The sequence below is a fragment of the Harmonia axyridis genome, chromosome 2, assembly GCF_914767665.1.
Source record: "Harmonia axyridis chromosome 2, icHarAxyr1.1, whole genome shotgun sequence".
Classification (NCBI taxonomy): domain Eukaryota; kingdom Metazoa; phylum Arthropoda; class Insecta; order Coleoptera; family Coccinellidae; genus Harmonia; species Harmonia axyridis.
In genome coordinates this window covers 11308870-11334094 of record NC_059502.1, presented here as the reverse complement: position 1 = coordinate 11334094, position 25225 = coordinate 11308870, and the positions used below count along the sequence as shown (strand labels likewise).

At 30.5% G+C, this 25225-nt stretch overlaps 5 protein-coding genes and 1 long non-coding RNA gene across 7 annotated transcripts; 2 read left to right on the top strand and 4 right to left on the bottom strand.

Annotated features, from left to right (window-relative positions):
- Window positions 1-263: 263 nt before the first annotated feature.
- Window positions 264-9842, bottom strand: LOC123673978 (ubiquitin conjugation factor E4 A). The gene is made up of 12 exons (XM_045608776.1): window positions 9115-9842; window positions 8543-8826; window positions 8004-8321; window positions 7137-7337; window positions 6680-6783; window positions 6282-6473; window positions 5117-5411; window positions 4914-5059; window positions 4646-4795; window positions 4350-4590; window positions 2873-3240; window positions 264-1090 (listed from the first exon to the last, which is right to left on the bottom strand). Exons 1-12 carry the CDS (start codon window positions 9665-9667, stop codon window positions 964-966), a joined length of 2979 nt encoding a protein of 992 aa, XP_045464732.1. The 5' UTR covers window positions 9668-9842; the 3' UTR covers window positions 264-963.
- Window positions 9843-9913: 71 nt separating this feature from the next.
- On the top strand, window positions 9914-11593 carry LOC123673981 (ADP-ribosylation factor-like protein 13B). The gene is made up of 3 exons (XM_045608779.1): window positions 9914-10074; window positions 10127-10331; window positions 10386-11593. The coding sequence occupies exons 1-3, from the start codon at window positions 10037-10039 to the stop codon at window positions 11364-11366; spliced, it is 1224 nt and encodes a 407-aa protein (XP_045464735.1). The 5' UTR covers window positions 9914-10036; the 3' UTR covers window positions 11367-11593.
- A 291-nt stretch (window positions 11594-11884) lies between these two features.
- On the bottom strand, window positions 11885-14432 carry LOC123673979 (transducin beta-like protein 3). The gene is made up of 2 exons (XM_045608777.1): window positions 14285-14432; window positions 11885-14204 (listed from the first exon to the last, which is right to left on the bottom strand). Exons 1-2 carry the CDS (start codon window positions 14311-14313, stop codon window positions 11894-11896), a joined length of 2340 nt encoding a protein of 779 aa, XP_045464733.1. The 5' UTR covers window positions 14314-14432; the 3' UTR covers window positions 11885-11893.
- Window positions 14433-15121: 689 nt separating this feature from the next.
- LOC123673980 (kinesin-like protein subito) lies at window positions 15122-18300 on the bottom strand. Its single transcript, XM_045608778.1, has 4 exons — window positions 18013-18300; window positions 17008-17299; window positions 16605-16830; window positions 15122-16471 (listed from the first exon to the last, which is right to left on the bottom strand). Exons 1-4 carry the CDS (start codon window positions 18166-18168, stop codon window positions 15349-15351), a joined length of 1797 nt encoding a protein of 598 aa, XP_045464734.1. The 5' UTR covers window positions 18169-18300; the 3' UTR covers window positions 15122-15348.
- A 1946-nt stretch (window positions 18301-20246) lies between these two features.
- Window positions 20247-21429, bottom strand: LOC123672585. 2 transcript variants are annotated; one of them, XR_006746335.1, is made up of 4 exons: window positions 21283-21429; window positions 20988-21227; window positions 20399-20895; window positions 20247-20342 (listed from the first exon to the last, which is right to left on the bottom strand). It is a non-coding gene; the product is annotated as an uncharacterized LOC123672585 (long non-coding RNA). The 2 variants fall into 2 exon arrangements; XR_006746334.1 differs by having other exon boundaries at window positions 20399-20884.
- A 1742-nt stretch (window positions 21430-23171) lies between these two features.
- LOC123673123 (solute carrier family 35 member B1 homolog) lies at window positions 23172-25090 on the top strand. Its single transcript, XM_045607562.1, has 3 exons — window positions 23172-23922; window positions 24059-24268; window positions 24825-25090. Exons 1-3 carry the CDS (start codon window positions 23344-23346, stop codon window positions 25050-25052), a joined length of 1017 nt encoding a protein of 338 aa, XP_045463518.1. The 5' UTR covers window positions 23172-23343; the 3' UTR covers window positions 25053-25090.
- The last annotated feature ends 135 nt before the right edge of the window (window positions 25091-25225 follow it).

Genomic DNA, 25225 nt, shown 5'->3' with positions numbered 1-25225 from the left:
GGGAAGCTTTTATATGTTCTAATGGTTATATCTTTTCGTTACGTTGTCTGTAATTTTTTAATTTTGAGCCGCGAATGGTCTCAAGCAATAAGGTTTGAATCTCTGATGACGGATCTATAGTATAATTCCGTCCTCTCTAACCGGTCCGTAAACATGATAACTCTCGAACAGGAAAACATAAAATCTTGATTAAGTTTGTTATTAGGCAAAATCCGACTAGGGACTCCGTAAATATCGCCGTTCAAAATATTTTCTTGTCAATTTCAAACATACGGATTTGATCAAGATCAAATTTTGCAATAAGATGAAGAACAAAATTCAACGCAAAATCACTTTTAATATGGGATGAAAAAATACTCCATTCAATGACAACAGATCCGATCAAGTTGAGATTTCGTGTGTAGATATAAAATCACAATTTCAAGCCTTGTTCAGAATTTCGTGTTGATTTCTTTATCAATATTAAAGAAAATTCAAGCAGAATATGGGAATAAAAACGACGGAACTTTAAGTAAAATTTCATGTTGATCAAGTCACAGAATCATATAAATTTCAAGAGGAATCTTGAAAAGTAACCAATATTTCCTCAACAACAGATCCGATTACAAAGAATTGAAATTTTGTATGTGTAAAATGATCAACCAAAATCAAGCCAAATTTCAGGATAATAACATTATCAGTACCCTCCATATAGATAACAAACCAACAGCAATGATATATTGAATCATATCTCTATAACGCTTTTGGTTAGACAGGAAGTGAATTTTGATCCTGTTTGAAATTTTTCATTAATTATGAATGTGTGATGCAGTTAATTTCTATACCTAATATTCTTTCAACTAAACACCATTTATTAGCAATCAACAAGTTTTTTGTATCTATAATCAATTTATACTGACATAGAATTCAACAAAATAAAATTTCAATAGAATTAAAACAAATGGAATGAAATTAATCAACAAATCATCTTGTACTTCTTCGTTCTGCGATCCATTCTCTTATTTCATTGGCTAACGCTGTATCTGGAATGACTTGATCCATGGAAAGTGGTGATCTGTTGAATGGATCGGTTTGATCGCTTAGCAAGTGCCTAAAATCAAATTTTCAGATTTTAGTACATGAGGCTCACAGAAAACTTCAGGTTACTATATATATACTATATCAGGTGTCCCAAACTCGATGGCCTATTAGACGTTTCTGGAAAAGTAATCAAAATTTTGAGCTGAAAATTTGCATATTGGGGTTTGAGACAATGATCTTTCTCCCTAAAATATTTTCAGAACTCTACAACTTCCGGTTATACCGGAAACAGACTACTACTTCCTTATTTCAAATAGCACACCCAGTATATTATTGCATCATTAGATAGCTTTTTTGATGGCAATTTCGGCAATATGCCATACCTTGGGTAAAAATTCAACGGTTCATGAGTTATTGGGAATCTTATGAAAAAAAAGGTGGCGATGAGGACTCACATTTTTTTTAATATTTCAGCAGAAAAAGCCTTTTTCGAAAAAAATTTTTTTTGTTTCGTTTACGCAAATACGTAGTATTATAAGACTGTTTTCGGCTTGGACCAAAAATGTACAGGGTGTTTATAAGAGGATCATGAACTTGGACAACTCAAATTCATCAAAACTCAAGATTTTCAAATTAGAACCTATATTTTTTATTATTTCAGTCGATTCTACGTACAAAAATAGTGGGGGTTACTTCAGCAAACCCTATACCTAAAATGAATACTTCAAGAGTTATCGGGGAAGAACTTCAAATGAGGAAAAACCGCTATTTATAACTGTGGGAATAACTGTCTGTTACTTCCGTAAAACACAGAAAGAAAATAAAACAAATTTTTTTCGAAAAAGGCTTTTTCTGCTGAAATATTCAAAAAAATGTGAGTCCTCATCGCCACCTTTTTTTTCATAAGAATCCCAATAACTCATGAACCGTTGAATTTTTACCCAAGGTTTGGCATATTGCCGAAATTGCCATCAAAAAAGCTATCTAATGATGCAATAATATACTGGGTATGCCATTTGAAATAAGGAAGTAGTAGTCTGTTTCCGGTATAACCGGAAGTTGTAAAGATCTGAAAATATTTTAGGGAGAAAGATCATTGTCTCAAACCCCAATATGCAAATTTTCAGCTCAAAATTATGATTAGTTTTCCAGAAACGTCTAATAGGCCATCGAGTTTGGGACACCCGATATATGAGAATATATACACAGAATTGAGGTTGGAAGATTTTGTAAATACTCAAAATATCAATGTTAATTACTAAATATCCATTGAAATTCAATTCGAATTTCAAACACTCATTGAAAAAATCTGTAAATTTAGTTTCAGCTGATTTAGAAGTTTAGACCTTGTAACTAGTATACCTGTACTGATTTAACATAAGAAAATGAAGATTATTATTATATCACTTCAAAACTGAGAGTGCTAGGACTTTGCAGTAAAAAACATTATATTCAGTAGCATGGAAGCAAGCAAATTTATTTCTTGAAAACTAGATGAATCACACATTATTATGAAATTAAGAAAACATATTGCTTCAAGCAATATGTTTTCTTAATTTCATAATAATGTGTGATTCATCTAGTTTTCAAGAAATAAATTTTTTAATACAAGTCACGTCAAACAGAAAATTGTATTGATCGAGGTGACATTTGGATACTTTCGGTTCTATTGAATCAAAAATATGTCTACAGACATGCGCATTTCATGCACTGATTGTCAGATTCAGACGTAGACACGAAAAAACATACTAATAAATGCAATTAAATTTAGATAGGGCATATCCAGTGCCTCGTTTTAACAAAACAAATGCGACAAGAAGCAGCAACAGGAAAAAAAGAAAAAAAAAATTACCTTGCAATGGTTGTCCTATCCACTGTTTGTCTTGAACTAGGCAGAATTACAGGATCGGTCATTAATGTCGACATTATTGGATCTAAGAAATTATCAGGGGCCCCCGTAATGGCCTCCTCGTTTGCTTGGAACTCTTCAGCTATTTTGGATACTTTCTCAGCTAATTCCTTGATCTCTTGTATGTAAGAAGTCCCTCCAATTCTGATCAGAACATCTTCTGCGTATGAGAACAATTGAGGGCTATACGAACGGCCATCCTGAGAAATGGCTAGGCAGAAAGCATCAGATTGCTTAAGATTGATATAGATCTTACATATTTTCAGGACTGTTTCAGCAGGTTCAAAACTGAATTCTTTCGGGTTCTTTACCTATAAAATTCAAAATGAGATTTATGTTCCACCGTTTTTTAAACTGATCGCAATGAAATATTTTACTTTCTGTATTAATCAGGTACATTAGCTTTTTTTTTTACTCTAATTTCATGATAATTTCCTTTCTGAAAATGCATTTCAGACCAACATGAACAACTTTGGTTTCAAAATCATACTAAACGAAGGGTATGGTCCGTATATCGCCGAGAATTTCAGACGGACCGCTTGACACTCGTCAATGGTCAACTAAATTTTTCATTGACAAAATTTGGGAGGTTGATCTCTATTAATTTGTAAATAACTAATACTTATTATTGGCTCTGAAGGGCATTTGTTTCATAATTAAAATTAAAAGTTTACGGGTGTTAAATGTCATGAAAAATATTCATAAACAATAATCTGAAAATTAAAATGACAACTACCAACCGGAATGGGCGTGGTTACCGAACCTAACCAGAATAAGAGTACGGTCCCTCTGAGGACAGATAACTCACCGAAATTTGAGGAAATAGTCACCGATTTTTTAAGAATTTGACAACTTACTAACCGTAGTAACCAAGGTGATATACAGACCATACCTAAGATGTCTAAAATTCAGGTGTATGAACTGATTAGCTTTTGTTTTGCCAATTTTGAGAATATTAGTTAAGCTTCATTATGTCAACTGTAGGTAGCGCTATCAACAAATTAAGATTCTTGTTATTTATTATTTACGAGGTTTGTGCCATTATGTACCTATATGTATATCTTTCATTATAGTTATGATCTATGGAAGCAATTCTTGTAATTGAAATACCAATAAACTCTCTCTATTACAAATATTTGAATTCATTCCAGTAAACGTTTCGTGTTTTGTTTCACGACTTTGCACGATCATACTCGATAACACATCGCTTTTGATTGGTCAGTATCGGGTTTTAATTAATGTATCCAATCAAAATCAACCGAAATGACAAGTATGACATTGCGGCGCCGCCACGAACTAAAACTAATATTTTCAATTTAGTCGAATGTCATTGCATTCAAAATTTGACGAGTGCATTCACCATGTTTTTAGACATCTTAACCATACCTATAAGGAATGTATGTAAATCACTATGACTTACTTTGAAATTTTTCTTGTTTGGTCCAACTAGATTGAAGAGAAAATAATTCAACATTGACGCCATTCTATCAACCATTGTGGAATGTGTGAAGACAATAGTGATTTTGGAAGTTAGATTTTCTAAAGCCGTGATAGTATCTCTTCCTAGAATATTATCAAATCTTGCTAAGTTCCCTATTTGCCTAATGGAACCCAGAATTTGAGCAATTTCATTTGCTGGAAGGGTGGATTCTTCTTCATCTCTAAAAGTGCTTCGAGTATATTCAACATCTTTTAACAGTAAATCAGAAAGTCTACCTTGCTACTTGCAACTCCCTCAAGTTAGACATATTGGTTAACGAATCATCTAGTAGAAATACTGCATCGTTAATGAGGAGATTGATGAAACGTAGAAATATTGGAGGTGTTACTGCTTCCATGTTCCTTTCAGCTTCTTCTGCTAATTTTCTGAAAGTATATTAGGAATTTATTGTTATTACATATCAACATTATAGAAGACTATCCTACAAAAAAACTACCTAAATAAAATTTGAATGAGGACACAAAAGCTCCTGAAATATTCTACCTGAAATGATTTTGATAATCTTCCGATTCCCATAAATATTCCATCACCTTATACATTGGTCTTCGATAATTGAACTTCTGTTCAAATTCTACACTTTGACCAGTCATCTCAATACCTACGAAAACTTCCAGTAGACTTTTAACTACCTGAAAATTTTAATGATACAGAAATTGCTAATAAAAACAAATCAAACTTTTACTGACTTGTAGCTTAAATTTATATTCAGCAAAAAGCTTCTTTCTTTGAAAGTTTCCCACATTCCTAGGCCTTGATGATATAATTTCTCCATGTACAGGTAGTAAGGCCTCTACACCCTCTGCTAGTTCTGCTCTCAAATGAGGGTTTTTCAGACAGCCATGATTACCCATAAACATCAATAAGAAATTCAATATTGGTTCCAGCTTCTCCAAACCATGTTCTTCAAAAATACCCACATTGAACCGTTTAATGAAATTTACAAAACATATTATATTGTTGACGATGAATTCAGGAATACATCTGAAATAAAATAGAATGGGTAATTTAAAGTAATACTTAGGGTATGGTCTGTATATCGCTGAGAATTTCAGAGCGGTTACTAGTGGTTTTCAATGTGTCAGGTAAACTGATTCGTATTTACGGACTGCTTGTCACTTGTCAATGGTCAACTAAATTTTTCATTGACAGAATTTTGGAGGTTATAAATGGTTGATCTCTTTTAATCCGTAAATAACTAGTAGTTCTTAATGGCTCTGAAGAGTATTTGTTTCATAATTAAAATAATAAAGTTTTTGAGTGTTAGATGTCATGGAAAATATTCATAAACAGTAATCTGAAAATTAAAGTGACAACTGCCAACCGGAGTGGGCGTGGTTACCGAACTTAACCAGAATAAAAGTACAGTTTCTCTGGTGACTTACTAACCATAGTAACCAAGGTGATATACGAACCATACCCTTAGTGACATTAGAAGGAATAGTTTTATTGATAATTTAAGTGAAGTAAATTCTTGTACAGGGTATCCCAAACTCGATGCTCACTGAGAGCATCTCGAAAACTATAAGAAAGAATGTTCTAGGATCCCCGATCTTATTTTCAAGATAATAAGATATCAGACATAATATCGTAAATATCTCACTTTGCTCTCGAGTCATTTTGAAAAATGACTGTATCATGGTTTCTGTTCCAGATATTCAAAAAATTCTAAAACATTTTTTTCAGTAATTTTTATGGTTTATATGATACTAATAACAGATAATAGTAATTAATTTAAGACAACCTGTTACCGAAAAATCAAGTTCAAGAAATGATTTAATTTTGAGTGTTGGAATTAAACGTGTTGGAATTAAATATAATCTCATCCTGAACCCAGAAATATGTGCAACTTACCTCAATGTATTTGGAATGCTACTTGAAATTGGAAAAGAAATTTCCGTCTCCTCATTAGGAGCGTAACTATTTTCATCGTTCGAGTCTTGCTTAATTGCAACTAGACACAACCAGTAACAAGAACTACTTATGAAGTTAAACATCGATGACAACATGTTGGGTTCAGTGAGTTGAGCCTTGTATGATAAAAATCTGCAATGAAAAATATAGACATTTTCTGTAAATCATGATAAAAGAAATGATATCAATTCATTTATATGAAACGGTACTACGAGCATAATCATCAATCTTTTCAAAGTTAAATTTTTTAGTTTTCCTGCATATATCTATAATAATTAAAAACATTAAACAATATGAATTTTTTCAGTTTATAAGTGAGGCAATTTTTTTTCACATACTTTGTCATTTCGGTTCTCAATCTCTCTCTAATGCTATCTGGATCTCCATAATGTCTAGATCCATTCCTAGATGCTTCATAAAGTCCTTCTAATCTGGCAAATTCCTTAAAACAACAATCAATTAAAACAATGTCCCACAGTTAGTCATATTAATGGTGTTAACATGTTTCTACTAATATATATAATTTTTTAATGTTCCAATAAGAAAAATTATATTTGGTTTCAGTAATAAAAAGTTATTGTCGTAATATTAGTTCTCTCACTTATCTGTAATTAAACTTCCCTGAAATCACAAGTGATCATAAAGTTAACATTTATTTATCTTTTATTAAAGAGACCATTGTATTTGAGAAATTAATAATAGTTAGCCAAAGACATAAAATACCATATCATAATTAATTTTTTTTTTTGTTCAACATAAAGAATTTTTTCAACCTTCAACATTTATTCTAATTACCTGATTCATTTTAATACTCTTATCGACTGCTAGTACAAATCCAGAATAAGTGACTGAGTGAGTCATGTAAAAGCAATTTGAGATGAACGAGTAAGAATTTGCCATAAGCCTCTGTTCTGTAGAGTCTTCTTCCACAGGTAATATACAAGTATGTCTCGACATATTTAGTAAATGGATATTTTTTTCTTGAATCAAATCATTCTGAAATGAAAATGTAAAAATTTGCAGTAATTCAATTTTTATTTGTGTATCATCTTTACAAATCCCTCAATCCATTATATTCTTAACCATCAAAAGATCACTACATATTTTATTTCTTCCTTTTATGATTCAGCATTTTGAATTCATAGTACACATAATATTAATTAATTTATTAATTTTGACACTATTTCTCTTTATGTACAAGCTTTTGTATATAATCTCAAATAAACTATCTATTAGATTGAAGTCCACTGAATCTTTTTAAGATATCCTCAAATTCATTATTATTTTCAGAAACTAAAGTTACTAACTGAACTTTTATTTTTGACTATGAGCTGAAAAATTAGAGTTTATCCAATCTCCAAAACAGATCAATTACATTTCAGGCAAATAAATTCACAAAACCCAATTGGCTACTTACTGGTACAGTACAATAAGTTGGATCCACCTTGAGAATTTAATCGTGAATTTAAAGTAGTAATATATTGTTCTGTTTGCAACAAAAAACATGGACTACTTAAATTTGGTCTAGAAAGATGTTTATTAATATGAAAGAATTAACCCGTTTATCAATGTCAAAATGACCAGAACGCAAAATCAAATACTTCTTTTAGTATTGGAGTGAATTTTTCATAGTCCATTGACTTTGATGAGAAAAATACTTACTGGTACAGCACAATAAGTTGGATCCACCTTGAGAATTTTTTTTTTATTGCAAAAAGGTTCGCTCAGCTTCAATAGCACATTTCCTAATTGGAGCATAAAACCATCAGAAACACATGTATAGTTGAAATCAAGAGCTAACTGAACGTTCCATAATTTTTCTCGGTCAGAATTATTCGCTATACACTGACCTATCCAATTCAAAATCTTGTTATAGACTGCAGGACTAATCTTTAGTAATGACAAGATAAAAAGATGTAGCTGATCTGTTATCAACTTTACTTTATTCCATACTACACTTTCCATACTATCAAGAGCAGTCTGAAAATACATATATCAATATTTTTTTCAATATATAAATTACAACATTAACAAATTGTATTTTCAACAAGCTAATAGTAACCTTCATATACATTTTGTGCATATAAATGGGTATATTTTATATATTTTATTGCAAGCACTGGTTTTGTTCACTTTTCTATTGAAAAAAAAATTGTGAATGTTTTCCAACTCAATGAAAAAATATTGAATGATAAACTCACATGTGTCATAATGTCTCTAAAGTGTTCATATTCTGCTCCTGGATTTTTGGGCAGTATACTTATATTAAACAATGCGCCTAATACAGTATTGGCATAGCTCACACCAGTAGAAGGTTTCTTAGGCTCATTGCATTCCATGAATAAAATTGCAATATTTTCTTTCATTGTTAAAACTTTTAGTACATCAAAAAATTTCATATCGAATGTTGATAAATGTTGTACAAGTAAGTCTGATGTGAGAAGAGAAATTATTTTTCTGTATATATCCACCAGGGATGATTCATCTGAAATATAATAAAAACTTAATACTTTAAATACTTTTCATAAACAACTAACAAATAATTAGTACTGAAGAAGTGTTTTTAGTTCAATATACATTATAGAATTTATTGGATTGGTTTTATTACAATAAATTTTTCAATTATCTACCTTCCAAATTTGTAGGTCAAATTCTCAAATTAAATCGGCCAAGTCTGATACAGCTGATTCTATTTCTAATCTATTGAAAAGAGCTATTGCAGTAGCTTCTGAGATATGACTTAATATAATTTTATTAATTATTATCCGCTCACCATTTTCATCAATAGTCTGACAAAGATCTTTGAAGAATTCGGAATGCATATCATCATACTTCATAATATCTAGTATCTGCCTACATTCATTCTGATCGGAATAAATATCTGGGTAAATGAAAGCAGTTGAGGCATTCTTCAGTATTTCATCTTTAATAATTTTGTAATCATTAATTTCATCTAACCCTTCTTCTCTATAAATTTTATAGCATTCATAAAGATATTTAATTACTTCGTTTTCTCTTGAGTGATTTGAATATGTATCATAGGCACTTGAACTTGAAGAGTCAGTGCTGGAAATGCTCAATAACCTTTCACACAAACAATACGATAAATTTTCCTTATTTAACACTATTTGTTTTTCTGCAGAAGAAACAAGATCCCCAATATACATGTAACCATGTTTTCTGGCGACATCCTCATTCAAACTGAAAGCAAATATACGCTCGAGAAGCGAAATAATCGAGTCCTCTTTAAGTATTTTTTTTTCATGTAAGGTGTCCGAAGTTCCTTCTTCATTTACAAATGCAGCGAATGGATTTAATTCGGACATTTTTATGTAATTAGTAGGAAGAAACAAAAAATTTAGTCACGACTAGATATTCTCAATTATAGTATCAAATTTTATAAAAACTGCTTAGATAAGACAGACAATTCATTTCTGCTAAATACTTTGATAATTAAAAGAGAAGGTATTGTTATGATTATTTTTTGATGATTAATGTCATAGAGTAAATAGAGCAGTGACTAGTGATAAAGTTGACTTGACAGCCCCGTCTGAAGAATATAATTCTGTACTTTACTATCTGTGACAGATTCTCTATGCAGATGTCACTTATACAAACAAACAAATTTGAGTTTCACTTTGAAAAATTTTTAAATGTAAAATATATATTAATTATAATGATATGTAGAAGCTGTCATGGGAAATGTATGTTGCGGTGAAAAGAAAGAAAAGAAGTAATTATAATTTATGGATCTAAATTGGCGATACTAACAGATTACATTGCAGAAAGATTGTATTACTATTAGTTGGATTGGATAATGCAGGAAAAACTGTTGCTGCCAAAGGATTGGCTGGTGAATCTATTAATGATGTCATACCCACTGTAGGATTTCATGCTGTGAAATTGAATTACAAAAATTACATTGTTAAGATTTACGACTTGGGTGGAGCAGCTAATTTCAGGGGCCTTTGGCCAAAGTATTTTGTTGATGTATAATATTCAAAAAATGTTTCTTGAGATAAGACCTTAATAGTATTATTTTAGGCATATGGTATTATCTTTGTTATTGATTCAAGTGATATTGAAAGATTAGATGAAGCAAAACAAGTTCTAGAATCTGTATTATCCCATGAAAAAGTAGCAGGAAAACCACTATTGTTTTTAGCTAACAAACAAGATGACGAAAATGCATTAGACGAAATTGATCTTCATGAGAAATTAAATTTGGAAGATATGGTGAATACCTATCATTGTCCCACCTTAGTTGAATGCTGCTCAGCAACCTACTCGGGAAAAAAAACTAAAGTAGATCAAGGAATATTGAATGGCTTTATATGGTTGATGAGCTTCATTGATAAGAATTATGTAGGATTAAATACAAGAGTCATAGCTGATATTTCACAACAAGAACATATTGAAAAGTTATTAAGAAATGAGATAATCAAAAGAATACATGAAGCTAAAAAATTGGAGGAATCAAATGATGAAAATGCTATTGAATTATATTCAGAGTATGCTAAAAAATTGAATTCTCACAGCATGAATAGAGAGAATGGATCTTGTGTTTTGAATTCAAAAAATGATGATGACAGCTCGATAGATGATTTTCCACCTATTTATTATGGGTCTGTTCAGCAGCAAAACCTCCAAAGACCTAGTTCAGCAAGAGAATTTGTTAGAAATCAATTACAAATAAATTGTAATGGAGTTCAAACTACTAAAATTAATAAAACCCTTCCAATTAATCTGATTGGCATTAAACTTTCAAGTTCTGCCAAGGAAAGATCCAAAGCTCTTGTGATGCCAAAAAGAATACTGAAATCTGCTGGAGACATTTCCACATCTGTTCATCTTCCGAATATGGTGTTCCCAAAAGAGAAGGCAGATTATTTGGATATGAATATTGTGAATAGGAATTGTCGTTTTCTTCCAATAGATTTAAGTCCAAAGGTTAATGTTCAGAATAATATATCCTGGAGTATATCTGAGGATGAAAATGGAATAAGTTTCATTAAAATGGATTAGGGCAATTTATGGAATTCTGAATGTTTTCATATTTTTATACTGCTTATTGAGCAATAGTTATTATTACCAAAGATGCACTATAATGAAAGCTTTTTATTGATCATTTAATTTAAAAATTATAACATTCTTATTTTGCAATGATCTAATCTTTTTTATAAAATGAAGCATTTTTTGTAGAGAAAAAATATTTTCCTTCAAGGAATAGAGTAAATATATATCAACCACAATCATGTATATAAATTATAATTATCACATTATAAGTAAAAATACTTCTTCTATAACTAACAGTTTTAAAATCTCAAATTAATAAAATATTCCTCACTATGAAGAATATATAATAAAAATCACACTAGTATGTGTTTTCATCAATATTATTGTATTTAGACATTCTCGAATGAATACATTATTATTCTTGTAATTTGACTGATATATTTTATTAGAACCACAAAAAAAATATAAAGTCCTAATCAAGTCGAATGAAATCAGAAAGCATAGTTAGGGAAATTAAACAGCAGATCTAAAAACTATCATTCTTTTATTTCCATAGATTTCATACACTGCAGGGAGTTTTGGAAAAAATTACACATTTTCATTTTATTTTTTGACATTTGAATAAAAGGTCGTGTAAATGCTTCTAACTCTTCTAACTTTGAAGAAAAATTTTGCGGCTTGAATTTTCCTTCAAGAATTTCATCTTTAAATATCTCAAAGATTATTTGAGCTGATCCAGAGTGCCTTTTATTTTTAGTCCAATTCAAAGCATAATTGAATAAAGAGCTCTTATGGTCTGTTGTTAAACTTTCTACAACCATTTTCAAATCGTTTTTATCTGTTTTTACTATCTCTTTTATAATTTGTAGTGCTTTGAAGGGTTTGTTCAATCTTATAGCCAATTTAATTGCTTTCTTCCATTTACGAGACTGTAGATAATTATCAAGTTTCTGTTGTTCTGCCACTTGCATCTCCGCTTCTTGGAATTTCTCCATCCTTTTTTGTATGGTCATGTCCTTCCATTTAATAAGAGTTGAATCTGCATCTCCTGTCACAATCATAGATTCTTCTTTATTTACAGCTATAGCCCATATTTTTGCATTATGTTCTGCTAAACACAAACGAATTTCTTGATCTTTAACATTAACAACTTTTATACAACCATCTCCTCCACAAGATAAAATTTGATTTCCATTTGATATAAAATCAACTTTAAAAACACTTGAATCATGAACAGGTATATGACTACAACATGACATTGTTTCTAGATTCCATAATCTAATTGAACCATCAGTTGAAGATGTTAATACAATTTTATCAATGGGTGCAAACCGTAGACATAATACTCCCCTTCTGTGACCACGTAACACACCTATTAGGTTCAAATTTTCATCCCATAACTTAGCAGTCTTATCTTGACTAGCTGTACCAATGATTTTATCATTTGGAGCAATTGCCACACAGTTTATTTCATTTTGATGAGCTATTCCAGTTTTTGGACAGTTCAATGAAACCAATTTATCATTCACAACAGAGGGAATATCCCATAATTTCAAACAAAAATCACTACTCACACTTACTGCCCATTTTGCAGATGTTTGACTGAAACAGCAACTGCCAACTGTTGCGGTATGACGTTTTCCTACTCCTATGCAATGAACACCAATAGAGTATAACCATAATCGAATTGTTTTATCTTTGCTTGAGGATAATAATAAGTTAGGATTTGTTTTAGGCACTGATAATGATAACACAATATCTGTATGTCCTTTCACTAATTGGCAGTTCATTGAAGTATTATCATAAAGTTTGATATCACATGAATTAGTAGCTATTGCTAGATGACTATCATTTTGTCCCATGAATGCAATATCAAATATTTCATCAGTGAATCCTACAAACTGTTTTGTACAAGCAAAGGATTTTAGATGATGTAAAATTATGTTATGTTCAACAGTTACTACAGCAATTGTTTTTGTATTACTATTGAATAGTAAATTTGATACAGCTAGAGCACCTCCTTCTACAGGACTGACCAATGAATTTTCTTGAACATAGATTTCTTTTACATTTAAAACGTCCCAAATTCTAATAACACCTTTTTCACCTGCTGAAGCAATATAATAATATTCAGGATTACTTTTAAAACCAGGAACTTTGAATTTTGCAGGTAAACTCACAATAGAATCCACTGCTTCATAAAATGGTATAGATTTCAATGGTATATCATCTTTGAATTTCCATAATATCATCACTTTATCTCTTCCACAAGAAATGAAGTGGGTATTATCATGAGTAAATACAATTGAAGTGACTTTGCTGTAATGTTTTTCATATTTTTTCATTAATTTTCCTTCTACCAAATCAAAATGAAGAATCTTTCCATCATCTCCAGTAGCCAAAATTTCTTCCTCATTTGGAACAAATTGTAAAACGCTGACAACTCCTTGACATCCTTTTAAACTCAACACACAACTATTGTACTCAATGTTCCAAATTCTAACTCCACTATCTGAGCCCCCACTTGCTAATCTATTGCCGTTTAGCTGTAATCTTGCAATAGGTCCTTTATGAATTGATTTCCAGGTCTTTTCCACCTCACCTGATTCATTCCATAATTTCAGGAGTCCACTTTTATGTGCAGATACTATTATTTTTCCATCACTAGTGAAACTTTGAATAAAATCGGCATCTTCAGAATATTCTTCACCAACTGTTTTCGAAACCGTTCCTTCAAGTATATTGAACAAATTAATTGAGCTTGCTGATTGACAATAGAATACATCCTCGTGCCATTCTACATTTCCTCCAGTATAAAAAGCCGTATGCTTCGATTCCACCTCGAACCTAAACAAATCATTTTAATTTAGCAATAACGTAATGTTGGACGATAAATCGTATGATGTAAAAATTGTTGGCATACTTACACTTCTTTCAACTGTGAAGAACTTCCCATTTTCGATATTCATTCATACAAAATACACAAAACACTATATTTCTAAATTAATTTTCGTTTAACCTTATTGTTTAACCTCAATTTATAAAGTTCCACCGATCATAGAACCACTGATTACTAGTAAGTCTGTGATAGAACCACAGACTAGTAATCTGTGATAGACATAGATTAACAAAATAAATAAAAAATTTTCTTTTTTTAATTATCTCATTCTCATATAAACAATATTATACCCTCTTTATATATATTCTGATAATGAAATGATCCAAAAATTCATTTTGTATCTTAACAACTTTGATATTACCTGTAAGATTACTTCGTACAAATGAATGAGTCTTTGAAACTTAAAATTCTTCGAGTTTTATTTATAATTAGTTATTTTATTTAACCAAATATGATAAGTTGGCTCTATCTTTTTATAAGTTTGGTTACAGATGTCGCACGAATGCTTGAATCGCTTTATTTTCTGTGCCCTACGGAAAACAGAATCTCCTGTCACAGACTAATCTGTGCTCCTGTTTGTTATCACAATCGCTTTCTATGTTCTAAGTATGAATTTTAACCATAGACCTGGATATTAGGTCTATGGTTTTAACCTCTTTTCGTTTTTCTGAGGATGTTATTCTTGACTAGATGGATAAATCAAGATAAATTAATAAAAATATTCTCAATTTCTTAATAAATTTAATAATTTTCTACAATGTTGCATTTGATTAATGACGGAGAATTATAAGCATTTTTTGAATAAACCAACTGATCCAAAAAAATCTAATTATAACAGCGGCAAGAGTGAATAGTTTAATGAAAATTTATTTTAGAAATTTTTAAAATTATATTTTATATATTTTTTATAAGAGCTCATAACTACCATAAAAATTGCAGTTCTTTTATACTACTTGATCTAATCTCAACAATAATTATAATAAAATAAATACAAATTTCAATAAAATTAACAAATCGTAAAACTGAATACAGGTGACATGATATACAATATGCTCAGCAGATAGATTTATGTATTGATTTATCTTAATAATTTCATTTTACCAGGCTGAGTTCCTCCTCAAATGAAACATCATCTGAAACTGACATTCTTTCTTGATCAACAAGGACAGTCAATACATGCAATTCATTATCCAAGTTAGCAATTTCAATTCCTAGTTCATCAATAGTTACTTTATTAGCCTTGAATTTTTCTTTCAGATGTAGGATTTCTTTATCTTGCTTTTTTTTCAACATATCATTTTTTAACCTCCGCACATCTCTTTGAAATTGTTGTTCAAATTCCTGTATTAGACTTTTTTTTTCCATATCAATAATTTCTTTACAACTATCCAAAATATCCTCACAACATGTTATAACTTGTTGTTTTTCCTGCTGATAATTGTAATCCTTATTTCTTTTCAATTCTTCATAACTTGATTTAGTTTGATGTATGACTTCTTCCAGCTGTTGTTGCTCAGTTTCTGTAGATATGTAATTCAAAAATGTTTCTCTAGTTAAGATTTGTTTAGTTAATGCTGGAAAGTTGAGAATGCTGTGGTTCTGCTCTAATGCTTTTTTAGAAGAATTTATATTGATCAGCATACAAAAATTCTCCAACCCTGATAGTGTCTTCTTGAAGAGTAGGGTGAGCTTAGAATCTCTATAAGGAATAATGCAGTTGATGTTAGGATGCATCTGAGCATGTTGCAATGCTGTAATACATCTTCCCAGGACCATAAGTGAATTGCTATTACCACTAGATTCTTTTGATCTTTCCTTGCCAGCAAGATTGCAGATACTGAAAGCTGATATATAAGTTGTATCGGTGTACTTTGAAGCCTGTGCTATTTTGATAGTAAAAATATAATGATTAGAAAGCAGATTAATTTCACCATTTGATGAAGAGAATTTCAATTTTTGTATGCCATACTGATAAACCTGATACGCTTCAAGACTATTTGATACACAGATATGAGTCAAATCTTTGATATAGTGTTCACCATTAGTACTTGCAATGCGGGACTTTTTCCTAAGTTTATAGTTTACACAGTTTTGAAGTACGTCATACACTTCCTCATTATGAATTTCAGCAAATGTGACCCATATCCCTAGTTCCACTTCTGGTGGCTGTTCTAAAGAAGCAAAAGGTTGATTCTTTAATTTATTTTGCATAGACCTAAAAAAGAAAGAATAGTTATGATTCCTGCTTCAAAGTTGAGAATTTTTTTTCTATGTATTAAAAAAAAAACTTGAAAATGAAACATTTTCAATTTGATATAGAAAAATCATTCAATAGAGATAGTACTTACTGATATAATTCATTATTTCTTGATCTATGAATACCATATAATATTTCTCTTTTCAATTCTTGCTCTAAATTTATTTGTTCTAAACTCAGCTTGATCACTTTTCCTTCAGCAGTAGGTTTGATTGGAGCCACGGATGGCAATTTTGGTAGAGTATTGAATAGGTATTCTAATGTTCTTGGTATAAAGCCAGGTTCTTCCTCTGTCCCAAGAGTTGTGAAAGTTTTTCCTTCAATGAAAAAATCTCTCTTAATAATTTTAATAGCAAAAATTGAAGAAAAATTATACAAATCCAAATGAAAAAAAATATTGTACTATACTATACTTTTTGAGCATGAATATGCAATTTAGCTGAACTCAAGAAATATGAATTTAAGAGAGTTTCAGGTAATATTTTACAACAAACCTGCTGCTGGTGCACCATATATAAATAAACATGCGTCTTTCCCATTCAGAAATTTTAAAACTTTTACTTTCACGATGTCATCAAAAACTTGTTCTTGGGTAGAGTTTTTATCAAATATTTTAGAAAACTCAATTTTTTTAAAAATTGTTTCTTCGTCTTCAGTTTTTCTTCTTTTTTGTTCAGCATAAATGAGTTCATTGTCATGTATAATATAACAATCATCTGAATCTGTACTTGGTTTGAGTCTAAGATATATTTGGATTATATTTTCCTCACTACAATAGTTATCCTCCTAATAAGAATAAAAATGTATTACTAAGTTATATTAATACAATTTAATTCATTATTCTACTTATAATAAAAAAAATAACATCTAGAGACTAATAATTTCAAAATTGGCGTTTATTCAAATGTAACAACATAGTAACACAAATAAATATTCATCAATTAAAAAAGTAAGACAGGCAAACCCTATTCCTTCCTTACTTTCTCTGTTGAGTATTTTAATACTCTCATGGCTTATATTTATAATTTTCCGAGTACAGTTTTATGTACAGTACTGCATCAATGGCATCAATCAAAACAAATTTCTATTCCTGTTTTTTAATAGAAATAAAAAGTTGATGGGGAAAAATTTCACTCAGCATCTTAAATGAAAGTTTTTTCCTCATTTCTTTCAGATTCAGAGGTACTAGGTAGTAGTCTGATTTAGTAACATCGTGCCTCCTAGGCCGCTGTGAGACCTCTCAACTTGTAAGAGTTGAAAAGGGCTTGTCTTGTTCTGTGGAAACAAAACTTTTTTCCTAGCACACGACACAAGTGCCTTTTTCACAGTAGTAAGGATAAAGAAAAGTGCGGCCCACACCACTAGGCTCAACTGACTAGAACCAGATAATATTGATTGACATTATCGCAACAGTGCTTTTACAAGTTTTACAATTTCGATTTGATTGATTGTAGCAAAACATCAATTCAAAGTAACTTTAAAATGTTAATCTCCATTACCTCGAGAACTGATTCTAATTGATCCTTCATTTCATTTACCGAGAATTTCATCTTCAACCTCACATTTCTTAAATTATTCCTATTAAAATTTTGTATACTGGGATCTCTAGATCTAATATATGAAATATTTTCTGCAACGTATTGATCCATTCTCATTCACTACTTTCTATTACGGTCGTTGTAATTTTAAGTAACTATTTTCTCCAGCTAAAATTTTCTACAAGGATTTTATTAATGTGAAATTAATTAACTTTAACCGATACTTCTAAAATCCATAAACACGCATGACAAAAGCCATAGATATTATCTCGGTTAAAGGGTAGGCTGTGCGGCTGTGCCCTCTACATTAGTCGTTTTCATGTGTAGGTAGATCTATGTAAACAGAAGTATTTCAGGGTTATTCAAGAAATATACGATGAAAAATGAAAATAGTTTTTTCTCAGTTGACCTGAATATTTTCGTTATTTAGAAGCTTTTCCAAATGGGAATTTGATAGAAAAAACAAACAAAAATTTTATGAGCAGCGGTCTTGAATGTTGGTCATATCTTGAACTAGAACTTTTGACCCTATGCATGAAATTGCTGATTTCGCCGTTAGGTGGCGTGAAGATGGACTTGAATCGCATTGTGATATTTCTAGTATTTCTAGACATGTTCAGAGCCTCATGTTTTGAAGTTCTAAGAATTCTTTTTTTTTATGCTTATGTTATATTCAAAATTAACTACCTCCAACTGTATTCTGTGCTTAAACATATAGTTATCTACACAGAACACTAAATATATAAGAAGTGCTGACCACAGAATACTAAATATATCTCATAGACCTAATATCAAATGGACAGGCCCTTAGAGAGAAATTCTAGCATGCCGCCATAGACCTTATATCACATGGACAGGCCCTAACGAGACTTTCACGAAGAGTTCGCGTCAGGCTGAATATGAAAGAGAGAGATGCAGCTAGATGAGTCAATGTCAAAATCATATGACCAAAACATTGGACTTACGTTTTGAAAATCTTGAATTTTTCTTTTATTCTGAATGAAACTCATTGTTATTTTGATATATTGGAATTCTAGCAATGTAAACGAGGGTTAGAATTGCTTGAAATCTTTCTTATATTGATCTATTTTCGACTATCAAACGTTTAATTTTTGTTTGAGAATTTATGGAAAAAGCTATAATAAATAATATTTTTATTATTTATATAACAAGAAAGGAAAGCATTTTTTCCTTAGGTATGTATATAGTCTTTTCTACTACTTTTAAGTCGTCATTTTTATCAGTCAGGGAGGAAAATGGTACTTCTACTCCTGCCGGGAGGAAAACATTTTTCCTTCCTTCTTTAGGGGCGAGAATGAAGTTTTCTATTAAGATAGTAGAAAAAATATATTTTTTTATTATATCGCAACTTAAAATGAAAATAATTTTCATATATTTTTATCAAGTGAAAATCGTTATATTATGTTATTATTGAGTGAAGATGATCATTCTTTCAAATGTTTGGTTGGAATAATCAATTCAATATAGACTAATTCTTAAATATAACCATTTAAAGATTCAAAATGAAAGTATACTGCTTAGTAATCACCTATTTGTGTTGTTCTATTTTATTACTTTGGCTTTCGACAACCAAAATTCTAAGTACAAATATTATTGATGGTAGAATGAAAAATCATTTTTACAAACAATTTTAGCGTTTAAATACAATCAGTTATGTCTATTACATTTCATTCTTCAATTTGCTATTACTTCCAACTAGTTTAGTTCAAGTCACTTATCAATTTGATATAATAGTAAAATCTTTCAAAAAATTGTTTCCAGATAACACAGGCAATTAAAAAAAAGAGAGTTTATGAAGAATTGTATTCATTAAGTGTTCATTGCTGTTCAAAATACATTATTACAATAAATGATTTAAAAAATGGTCCGACTCTAGCCTATCAGCGCATGAGGAAGAACATATTCGCAGACGGATTTCTCACTCTCCACTAAGGAGGATATTCACTCTTCCAATCATTTAATATCCAGGATATTGAAAAATATCAGGATTAAGCTCTTCCTCTTCTTAGTTCTAAACTCCTCCAAATCTTGAAATTTATGAATCTTCTTCTCCTTATCTCTCCAAGGATCAGTTATGATACATTCATTTTACCTGAAAAATACATATTATAACGTTATAAGTTGTTGTTCACATATGTTAAAAGTAATTTTCAACTAAATAACAATTTAAGATACCCATTTTCAGCCTTTCAGTGAATGAGCTTCCCTAAAGATGAATTTTTAAGCCACGGCACAGAATATGTTCCTCATTTAGTATGGCAATCTAAAAACTGAAAATTTCAAACTATTTGATCTTCATATTTGGTTTTTCTTGAATTGAACTTACATTATTATCGTTTAAATCACACCTAGTATCATAAGTATTTATGGACTTGTCTGTACCAAACCAACTGTTGTGTTCTTAAGATCAATAATATCATGTCTTATTTCCATTCTATGTCTTATTGTATCATTTGGTATCATGTCCCTTTCAGATTTTCCAGCTGCTGTTCACTTCAGAGCTGTATGTTATTATGCTCCTAATTATTGAGTACATTTTTTCTTATTATTCACATTTATGTTTTTAATCGATAATATCCTATTTAACATTGAGATTATTGGTTTTCTTTGGATGTTTCTCTCAGATATTACTTCGTCTAGTGTTCCATTCTTGGAAATCCTCATTCCCAGGTTTCTAATTTCTAGTATTTCTAATATTAGTATTCAATCTGGGGGAAAAATCTTCCATGGCAGCAGCAGAGGATTTTGATATTATAAACAGTTGTACCGTCTCTGGTTGCCCCATCTCTTGCTGTTTTGTCTCTGGCTGGTCCTGTTCAATTTCTTTTGCAATAATTATTTATATGAATGAATAAAATAAGGGACGGAAAATAAATAGATATTTCACATCTATAAAAAATAAAATATTAATGTACCTTCAATATTATCTTCAAGACATTTATCTCCATAATTTAATTTTTCAGGCATATAATTGGAGAAACTGAAAACTGAAGGAATAACATCTTTTTTCAGAGTTTTTGTACCATGAATATTAATAAATTATGTTGATGAAAACGGTTGCTGCATATTTTCAACAAGGAAAAAGGGTTGAAATCAATTCTTCTTCAGCTTTCATCTACTGTTCCCTTAATTCGCATCCTTTGGAAAACTGTGAACTCATATTTCCTTTATGTATGAATTCAGAGGGTATTAAAAGAAATAAATACTTACGAATGAAATTTCAACTTTTGGCTTTTTTCTAATCTCGCTGTACAATTGAAGGCTGCACGAGTGTGAGGCATTTTATTTGAAAATAAGTTCTTTTGGTGCTTTGAATTTCGCAATAGCAGATGGATTCTAGAAAAACATGAGCTTTCAATTAATTCCTATATTTTTTCTACTATCTTAATAGAAAACTTCATTCTCGCCCCTAAAGAAGGAAGGAAAAATGTTTTCCTCCCGGCAGGAGTAGAAGTACCATTTTCCTCCCTGACTGATAAAAATGACGACTTAAAAGTAGTAGAAAAGACTATATACATACCTAAGGAAAAAATGCTTTCCTTTCTTGTTATATAAATAATAAAAATATTATTTATTATAGCTTTTTCCATAAATTCTCAAACAAAAATTAAACGTTTGATAGTCGAAAATAGATCAATATAAGAAAGATTTCAAGCAATTCTAACCCTCGTTTACATTGCTAGAATTCCAATATATCAAAATAACAATGAGTTTCATTCAGAATAAAAGAAAAATTCAAGATTTTCAAAACGTAAGTCCAATGTTTTGGTCATATGATTTTGACATTGACTCATCTAGCTGCATCTCTCTCTTTCATATTCAGCCTGACGCGAACTCTTCGTGAAAGTCTCGTTAGGGCCTGTCCATGTGATATAAGGTCTATGATATATCTGTAGTTTTACCACAGATTACTACAGATGTTTCACTCTATGCATTTACAAAGGAAATCGTCACCGGCGTTTCGTTGACCTCGAATTCGCTCTACTCGTATTCATGAATGAGTTCGGGGTGATTCGGGGTGACCAATCAGAGAGCTAGATTGATTCTTTCGACTAATCGCAGCGATAGTTCAATTTGAATCGTGGATTTTGCGTTCGCTTAGGTTATGTTATTGAAAATGACGGTTCTAAGAAAATAAATTTTATTTTGTTCTTGCTTGATTTAAAATATTAATTGCAAATAATTCTACATTCAAATATTTCTCTCAATGTAGGATCGCTGCTCGAGCTCTCCTTGCAATCATAGTCTGCCGTAAACAGAGGAGTCATTCATCAGTAAGACGAAAAAGATTTTTTGAATCTCAAAGATACCAAGCAACCCTTAGAACATTAATGAGATTCTAAGAAGCAACCAATAGACGTTTTTTTTTTAGAATCATGCTAGTATTCCAAGGAATTTCATTATGATACATACTTTCAGATACAGATTCAATATTGGAATTGCATTTTTCTATAAATGGTGATTTGTCATTAGGTTGGCATCAAAGTGGATACTGCATATTCTGTTATTTGAGTATAACAGCATTGCATCTTTGTTCATTATTATGTCATCACTACAAGCCAATTTCCATTGCATCACTCGGTCCTTATAAACTGGATTAGGAATCACTCGGTCGTTATGAACTGGGATTAGGAAATCTGAAGAATCTTATGGAATTCGTAGAAATCCCTTGATATCTTGCTCTATTACAATTTTTAACAGAACACTTCGTACATATTTTACCTTGACCGGCTTCCATAAATACTAATTCCAAATATATTATAAATAATAAAATATTTAGTTCCTTTGTTGTTTTAATTCAAAGAAATATATTTAATGTTTTTAAAAAAACATGTATTTTGAATACTTTGATAAATTTTCAATATTCAAAGAGAATAGGAGTTGAATATAAGCAGTTGGGTGAATTCAAAAATTTGAATGGGTTAATCTGACAAATCACATGCGTTTTGAACCTTTTAGAAAGAGTGGGAAGTTCGGTTATCTTTGTCATTTTTTACTACAGTAGTTCATAGTGAAATTCAAGGTCAACGAAACGCCGTGCCTAAAAACGGCAGAGTGAATTGTCTGGTTAGTCTGTGGTTTTACTCTGTGAACCATTCTACCAATGAGAAATGAAGATGTCATCAATAAGATGAAGAGGGGATTTCTTCCGAGGGTTGCTTGAAAATTGAATTAAATGAAGATCTGAATTGAATTTATAAATATGAAATAGTAAATATAAATATAATAGAATTTTTCAGACATCATTGAATTTATGATAATATCATCAAAATGGAAAAGAACTCTAAAAAATTTATAATATGTGCTCTTGGAGTATTTATTTCCTATTTTTTTTTTGGAATATTACAAGAAAAAGTAACAAGAGGAAAATATTCATATGAAAGTGTAGATGAAAATGGAGAGAAAATCGTGAAGCAAGAAATATTTATTTATACTCTATCTCTAGTTTTTATTCAGTGCATTATAAATTATATTGTAGCATATGGAATGGTTTATATTGGTTCTCCAAAGGAGGACAAAACATCAAAAATTTATTATATTAGTGTATCTACAACATACCTACTAGGTATGGTATCTTCAAATATGGCTTTACAGTGGATTCCTTACCCTACACAAGTTGTGGGGAAATCTGCAAAACCCATTCCTGTTATGATATTTGGAGTTCTTCTCGGAAGAAAATCATATACTCTTAGAAAATATATATTTGTACTTATCATTGTGATAGGAATGGTGCTGTTTATGTTGAAAGATAAACCACCAGGCAAAGTTGATTCAGGAGTTTCATTTGGAATAGGTGAAATACTAATTATTCTGTCATTGACTATGGATGGTTTAACAGGAGCTGTGCAGGTGAATTAACTGGATAAAATTGCTCAAACTATGAAATTTAATTCAATACTACTTTAAAATATAATAGATATTATATATATTCGAAGTGTAGAGTTTATGGATATTCAAAGTCTTCAATATAGATATTTTATTTCAGGAAAGGATAAGGGCTGAATCTTTTCCTACAGGTTATCAAATGATGAAAGCTTCTAATGGATATTCTACAGTATTCCTTCTTGTTGCACTGATATTAACTGGAGAGGCATTGAGTTTTTTCAGTTTTGCCACTCGTCATCCAGTTATAGTTTACAATTTACTGACATTAGGATTAACACAAGCAGTTGGACAATTATTTTTGTTTGTTATGGTATGTGTACATGTTCTTAGTTATTAAAAATTCAACTTTTTAGTTGGGTCAGTGGGGTAAAGTTAGGTTGGTTTAGGTACAAACAAGAGAAAAATATAAGTAAATAATTTTCTTTTTTGGGAATCCAAGTAGATTACTAGATTTATCTAAAAATAGATGAGAATCTGGATAGAGTATTTACTCTATACATGTGATGGATAATGTACAAAAATTGAGCTTTACATCTACCATACTAGTTTCGATATAATCATATAAAATTGTTTTTTGGAGAGATATTCCAAAAATGACTCATAAATACTGAAAGGCATATGGAATACTTAGGGCTAGTTACACCATTTGCCTAAACATTGATTAAAAATTTAAACATCGATTACTCTCTGATTTCTTAAGAGAAATCAGAAATTAATCGATGTTTAAATTTTAATCAATGTTTAAGCAAATGGTGCCACTGGCCATTAATATACTTATTTTTCCATTGGTCTTTATTTTAACTAGAAAATTAATCACAAAAACAAACATTATCATTTTATTCTCTTTCATAAAAATTATGTTCTAGGTTTCAGAGCATGGTCCATTGGCAGTTTCTATAGTAACAACAACCAGAAAGTTCTTCACCGTTTTATTTTCAGTTATATTTTTTGGTAACATTTTGAATAGCAGGCAATGGATTGGTGCTTTAGCAGTTTTCATTGGTCTATTCTTAGATATATTTTTTTCTAAAGGGAAAATGGCTCCTAAAAAAAAAGAAAAAGAGGAAGAAGTAAAAACATTGAATTGTAAATAAGTACAATATAAATATTGTTTTTATATAAAAATTATATACGAAAATTTGTTTTCTTTAAAAGTTGGATTTTATTCACAATGACTATGTGCTATTTTAGGCAAAGTGACATTTATTGAGGATTTTAGTGAGCTAAGTTGTGATAACTATATTAGTATTATTTATATCAGAAAATT

Bases quoted from the DNA above. Each gene is read 5' to 3' on its own strand.
- LOC123673978 (XM_045608776.1), bottom strand. From the start codon at position 9,667: ATGTCCGAATTAAATCCATTCGCTGCATTTGTAAATGAAGAAGGAACT. The intron at 5,412-6,281 runs GTAAGTTGCACA...ATTTTATTTCAG, and splicing joins AGCATTCCAAATACATTGAG to ATGTATTCCTGAATTCATCG. The intron at 4,591-4,645 runs GTAGACTTTCTG...AAGCACTTTTAG, and splicing joins AGGGAGTTGCAAGTAGCAAG to AGATGAAGAAGAATCCACCC.
- LOC123673981 (XM_045608779.1), top strand. From the start codon at position 10,037: ATGGGAAATGTATGTTGCGGTGAAAAGAAAGAAAAGAA. The intron at 10,075-10,126 runs GTAATTATAATT...ATTACATTGCAG, and splicing joins GGTGAAAAGAAAGAAAAGAA to AAAGATTGTATTACTATTAG. The intron at 10,332-10,385 runs GTATAATATTCA...GTATTATTTTAG, and splicing joins GGCCAAAGTATTTTGTTGAT to GCATATGGTATTATCTTTGT.
- LOC123673979 (XM_045608777.1), bottom strand. From the start codon at position 14,313: ATGGGAAGTTCTTCACAGTTGAAAGAAGT. The intron at 14,205-14,284 runs GTAAGTATGCCA...TGATTTGTTTAG, and splicing joins TCTTCACAGTTGAAAGAAGT to GTTCGAGGTGGAATCGAAGC.
- LOC123673980 (XM_045608778.1), bottom strand. From the start codon at position 18,168: ATGAGAATGGATCAATACGTTGCAGAAAATATTTCATATATTAGATCT. The intron at 16,831-17,007 runs GTTTGTTGTAAA...TTTTCATTGAAG, and splicing joins ATATGGTGCACCAGCAGCAG to GAAAAACTTTCACAACTCTT. The intron at 16,472-16,604 runs GTAAGTACTATC...TTTCTTTTTTAG, and splicing joins AGAAATAATGAATTATATCA to GTCTATGCAAAATAAATTAA.
- LOC123673123 (XM_045607562.1), top strand. From the start codon at position 23,344: ATGGAAAAGAACTCTAAAAAATTTATAATATGTGCTCTTGGAGTATTT. The intron at 23,923-24,058 runs GTGAATTAACTG...ATTTTATTTCAG, and splicing joins GTTTAACAGGAGCTGTGCAG to GAAAGGATAAGGGCTGAATC. The intron at 24,269-24,824 runs GTATGTGTACAT...ATTATGTTCTAG, and splicing joins AATTATTTTTGTTTGTTATG to GTTTCAGAGCATGGTCCATT.